The 6,083-nt window shown below is 37.3% G+C and overlaps 1 protein-coding gene across 2 annotated transcripts; it reads right to left on the reverse strand.

Moving 5' to 3' along the window:
* Nucleotides 1–994: 994 nt before the first annotated feature.
* Nucleotides 995–3,459, reverse strand: LOC103342605 (uncharacterized). 2 transcript variants are annotated; one of them, XM_008246237.3, is made up of 4 exons: nucleotides 3,044–3,459; nucleotides 1,696–2,727; nucleotides 1,468–1,588; nucleotides 995–1,347 (listed from the first exon to the last, which is right to left on the reverse strand). In XM_008246237.3, exons 1-4 carry the CDS (start codon nucleotides 3,394–3,396, stop codon nucleotides 1,261–1,263), a joined length of 1,593 nt encoding a protein of 530 aa, XP_008244459.2. In that variant the 5' UTR covers nucleotides 3,397–3,459; the 3' UTR covers nucleotides 995–1,260. The 2 variants fall into 2 exon arrangements, with proteins under 2 accessions (XP_008244459.2, XP_088897754.1); XM_089041628.1 differs by having other exon boundaries at nucleotides 1,696–2,181; nucleotides 3,044–3,457.
* Nucleotides 3,460–6,083: the final 2,624 nt, after the last annotated feature.

Here is a 6,083-nt window from a genome sequence, read left to right on the forward strand (position 1 = left end):
TTTGAATCAATTTGTTTACTTGCTACTATAACATGAGTAGAACAATTAGGGAGGATTCTAAAACCTCACCATCTTGTCGTAGTTATTTTCTTTCCTTCTTGTTTTATGTTCTTTTGTTTTCATTTCTGTTTTGTGTAGGGAAATTGAATTGGATCATTCAATCACCGATCCTTGTGAAATCGACCTCGCACTTACATATGCTAAACTATCAACGGCTCATGCACTTGCGAGTATCACAAGTTGAGAATGTAGTTGAATCCATTTTGGTGCAGCTGAGTCAATGCAACAGTATGTGACACGTCAGCAGGGTTTCAATTACAACTTATATGGTTGTCTTTTCCCTCCATTTGTTTCATGCTTGTGTTTCTCATGCTGCCAACCATGCCAAAGCCTTAATGCAGTCCATGTAATTGCATAGTAGCAGCATAGAAAATATACAGATCCTCCTTCAGCATTCCAAAGAAAATTACCAAACATCTTCTCAATCCCGACTCCAAGTAACAGTGCGTCTAAATGAAGCCTTTATTGGCTAGTGATTTTTGTGTGGTTGCCTGGAAACTCCTTTGAATATCTGAGAACTGAGAAAGAAACTGCAGCTCATGTTGCTGTAGATATTGACATAATTATAATCAATGTTTTTTCTGCATTTTCTTCTAATACGAACTTAATCAAGAGTGGGTGGAAATAACAGACATCGTTTGTCTTCTCTGGAAGAAAATATTCTTCATTTGTGCAAAATACAATTTTTTTTTTTTGGCACACATTCTTCAATCCACTAAGTCACTAGCCTTCTCTTGTTTATATAATAGAACAAATAAGGGACAGAATGAACATAAAACCTAAATGTAATTCAGAATTTATTTTTGAGTCAACAATCTTGCTAACAGAGTGAAACGAGTCAAAGAAAATGCTTAGGGAGACTAATTTCTTTTGATCAGAGTTGGTTTCTGGGTAGGTAGGACCAGGAACAATGTACACTGTACAATGTACAATGTAGAGACCCAAGGGAGAACACTAATTAAGAAAAAAGATACTCCAGGGTTACATGCTAATGTTACAACTTAAAGGAGACCCTCCAAATTCTTGAAGAAATTAAGTGAACTCACACCCAAGTATAATCCTTACAAGTTCAAAAGGTCTAAAATAAAAGCAAGCAATGTTACATGAATAACATGTTCGGGAATGGCCACTTCTAGATGAACACCCATTATTTTCCAACTAATAAACATCACCACTTTCTTACTTATCACATAAACTCTTTCACGGTGCCCGACAGCCAACCTCCCAATTTCCTGTTTCAAAATTTAATACCATTTTCCTGGCAGCTATTCCATGCCTAGCTTCTTTCTGCAAAACCCAATTATATTACAAGAAATTAGACTCAAAGGTCAATAAAAACACTAATACACATGAAAAAAATTTGAGTCTCTTGATTCATTGGTCATTAAATAAACAAAAAGATTTCACCTTTGCCATTCTCCTTTGTTTCACCACAGAACAATTATCATCCAGGCTGGTTTCCACTTGTTTTGGCTGATTCATACTAGTCACGCTCTCCTCTTCTTTAGGTTCATAATCTCCGCACTCACTGAGTCATCATAATGAGAAACCTCGTTACATACAAAATGAAAACAGAATTCCAACGGACAAATTAATGTTATTGATGAAAACACAAGAAACGTGATGGAAACTTACAGCGTGAAGCAGAAAAAAAGATTGAACCATTCAATCTCCTCTAAATCCAAAGAATGAACATTTGAATGTATGGTCTTGATCATATGTCTTCCTCCTTCTCCAACAACAATTTGAAACGTGGTGGTACGAAGATATGGAACCGTGTCAATGCCACATTCAGTCTTGACATGGAAAAAGTCATTGTTCCCCAAATGAACCAAATACTCACTCCAACACAAATCAAATGCGAACAGTGGCTCCGCAACCTCCAGGCCTTGCAATACAAACAGTTGGTTTAGGGTATATACAACACCACCGTTATCATCTTTGTCCAGCCCCAAGGAGAATGCTATAACTTCCCCCTGACGTAAGGAATATATAGTTTTGCCTACAACCACAGCCCTTCCTTGGAAAGGAGCATTATACACAGAATCATCAACTTCCACTGGCTTCCATTGTTTTCTACCCACGTGAAATGCAACGACATCGAAATTATTTTCTTTTATGCTACACAATGAAAACAAAATAACGCCATAACAAACGGCATAACCAGTTATACTCATGTGGATTTCATAATCATTATAAAATGGATACGGCGGCATTTTCTCCCACATGTTCGTATCAGGATCAAATCTCTCGAAGGAGGGCTCCAGAATTGGTGAGATGGAAAATGGACTTGCAAGACAATACAGCTTGTCATATGCAGACACAAAAATAGGAACTGATTTATAGCCTAGGGTAGGAGGAAAAGATGAAGATCTTGACATAGTCTTTGTGTCAATAATATATCCACCATCCTTTGTAGGGACGTATAAATTGGAGAGGTGGAAAAACCGTACAGCCCCCCGCGTGCCAACATTCTCATTCTTCTCACCCTCATAGAACCTGTTAACTAATTCAACAACCAGGGGTTCACTAGCGACTCCTCCGTGTTTGAACTTCACTTCATAGATTGCATTAGTTAATTCTTCGTTCCCAAAACACACAAATAAATATACAGATCTAATAGCTACCTCTGGATCTACTGTCATTGATGCATGATTTCTGGGCAAGCTGGACAGAGAAGATATATACAACAAGTAAAGTTAAGCTTTTCAAACACCTAGAATTAATAAATACAAACAGTAAATATATAAATAATCAGAACTGCAAAATATAACATCCGATTCCTCAGAAAATAACACACTACAGTTTGCAAGAAAAAGCCTCAAAGAAACAGAGAGGAGCTGGTTATTATTTCAAGCAAAAATCTTTGAATAATTAAATATGCATGCAGCAACGAGAGAAAATTTAAGCAGAATTTTAAAGAGGAAAACATCAACAATTCTACAGAGAAAAGAAGATGAAATCCACTAAGCCATTCACTGACCTTAGGTAAGGATTAACGGCCTTATACACCGTGGAATTTGGAATCGCCGCCGTTTCAGGTCGACTGCGTGGTAGTGAGCGAAGCTGCTCCGACATTGATTTCGTCAAATCGGCCAGTTGGATTTGCTGGGCGCAAAGTGAGGCTAGATATTTCTCCATCTCGCCCAGTTCGCCCAGAGATTTCTCCATCTCCGTTCTCTCGCAAAGTTCGCGTAGAGAGTTCTCGATCTCCCACATATTCTGCAGGACCTCACGGTTGCGTGAAACCATCATCCACGGATTGATCTGAGCATCTTGACCGGAGGTGAGCAGATCGGCGACGACAGAAGGTTGAGATGTATTCCGATCCCCCATTGTACCGGATAGAGCCTTTGCTATTAGAGTCGCACAAAGGAATTTAGGGCCCGTCTGGTAACGTTTTCGAAGAATGTTTTCGAGAATATTTTGAAGAATAAAACAATAAAGCAATTTGCGTTTTGGAAACGAAACGATCTAGTAGATTAATTAAAACATCTTTAAAAACAAAACAATGGCGCATGCAGTAGTCTGATTGTTTTTCAGGTGTATTTTTGCTAATTTCAGTTCTAATTTTTTTTAATTCTGATATTTTTAGAGGCTAAAATTATTGTAAACAATGAAAAAAATTTAAGCTCAAAAACTACCTTATCTCCTTTTTTTCTTTTTTCTTTTTCTTCTTTTTCTCCTTTTCTCTCTTTCCTCCTTTTTTCTTCTTCTTTTCCTTCACATGGCTGCTTCTTTTTTCTCTTTTTCTTCCTCTTTCCTACTTTCTTCCCCTTTTCTTCTTCCTTTCCTTCCCCAGGCCGTTTCTTTTTTCTGCTTTTCTTCCTCTTTTCTTCTTCCTTTCCTTCCCAGGCCACACCCACTCCTCCTTCCTTCCATGGCATGAATCCCATACACCCACCCATCTCTCTCTCTCTCTCTCTCTCTTGATCCACTAATTAATGGTTGTGATGGTTTGATTGGGTGATGATGGTGGTTGAGTTGGGTATGTGGTGGTTCTTCTTCTTGTCTCTATTTTTTTCTTCTTCTTCCTCTGTATTTTTTTTTTCTTAATTTGCAGATTTGTTTATTTTGGGTCGCAGAAGATGGGTGTTGTTCTTGTTGGTGGGTTTATTGGTTGTCAAGAGAGAGAGCTAGAGTGGTTGATGGGATGCATTCTTGTGTCTTCGGAAAACACTGAAAATGAAATCACTGAAAACAACTTTTTTTCATTTTCAACTTTTGTTCACAAAGTCAGATTTGTTTTGAAAACGTTTTATGAGGAAAGCAAACGATGCGAACGTGTTTTGTGAAAAGCAGAAACAAAAGCAGAAAACAAGCTCTAAAAACATTACCGAACGGGCCCTTAGAGTTTGTCTAGCAGAAAATTCTAGAGCCTGCTATTTAGGGGATATCATTAGGCTGCGGGGCCATGGGCGGTGGGGCCTCGCTCAACCCATCGAGAACAAGCCTAGCCTGTTGTTGAGTGGGTCGGGCTTGACTTATGTATCTAAACTCCGGCCCGACCTATAAATCCGGCTCATTTGAGCCTAAGAAAGCCCAGTTAGGCTTGCCCATAAAAATTCGGCCCACGGGCTCCCATACATATAAATAAATATATTTTAAAAACCCAATTTAAATCAAAGATAGAGAAAATCATTACATTATCATTGTAAGAACTAAAAATAAATAAAGTATGAGATAAAATATGACTTTATTAATATGGCGGTTGTATAACTATATCTTTATATTTAAGAAGGAAAAAATAATAATTATGAAGTTATGAACAAAGAAAAAAATGAAGGCATAATTATATAGACAAATATAAATAGAGAACTATGAAGAAGAAAAAAAACATGAAAACACAAAAACATAGAAAAAGTAAATAAAGAATTGATAAAAAAAAAAATTCATATAAAAAAAGACAAAATAAAGTAGGCACATTTAGGCCCGGCCCGTTGGGTTAATCCGGTCGGGCCCTATGGCCTTTCAAGTCCAGATCTATGAGTGGGCTTGGGCTTTGAATATTCCAAAAAAACTAGCCCGATCAGGCCCGTTATTTTCTTTTTCCTCTTTAAAGCCTAGCCTGGCTCGGGTCAAGCCCATGAAATATGGGTCGTGGTAGCCCGGCCCTACCCATTGACGAGGCCTACTACTATACTTATTTTCCACTCATTCTATCTACTTTTTCGCTTTTCTCCCCTTCGCTGACTAGACTTGGAGGGAAGTCATTCCAGGCAAGAGAGCCAATAAGGGAAATCCTCCCGGTAGAAGAGAATAGACAAAAGTAAACACGCCCACACCTTACTGCTTATTTAGGGGCAGGCAAAAGAGCCTATGGGACCATTCGACAATATTTTAAAAAAAAAAAAACAAACAAAATGAAACAATTTTAGACAATATTTAATAGGGCTTTTTTTTCATCGGAATATATATGGTTTTTTTGGGGACAAATTTAATAGGGTTTGAGATTGCTAATTTATAGCATGGAATAAAACTTTAAAGAAGTCAATACTAGGGATGACAATAATCCCCATGGGTAAGTGTCTTCACGAGGATTCGATCCTAATGGGCCGGGTATGAAGGTTAAGAAACAGATATAAAGATGGGTTCAGAGCAATTTTATGGTATGGTGTTCGGGGACTGGGCAGGGATAATATTCTAATCCCCTACCCGAACCCTCTCTGTTTAGAATATATATATATATATATAATTTATTTTCCTAATAAATATATTATTTAGATATGTGATATGGTGGCTCTACCTTTATAATGATGATCATGTCTTGAACATGTATTAATTTTTTTTTAAATAGTCTATATTTTTAGTTAGTGAAAATGGAATTAATAACTATATTGTGCTCATAATACTCTTTGTTTTTTTAAAAAAAAAATTCAACAAAGTAGCTTTTTATTTTATTTTTTTTTCTGTAATGGGGCAGGTCAAGGAATCTGTTTCCCAATGAAGGTGGGTATGGGGAATCCCCAATTTGAGTATTACGTGGGAGAAAAATGCTTAACGGGGATGGGGATGGAATGGCA

This window comes from Prunus mume, linkage group LG7 (genome assembly GCF_029339155.1).
Source record: "Prunus mume cultivar Tortuosa linkage group LG7, ASM2933915v1, whole genome shotgun sequence".
NCBI lineage: Eukaryota > Viridiplantae > Streptophyta > Magnoliopsida > Rosales > Rosaceae > Prunus > Prunus mume.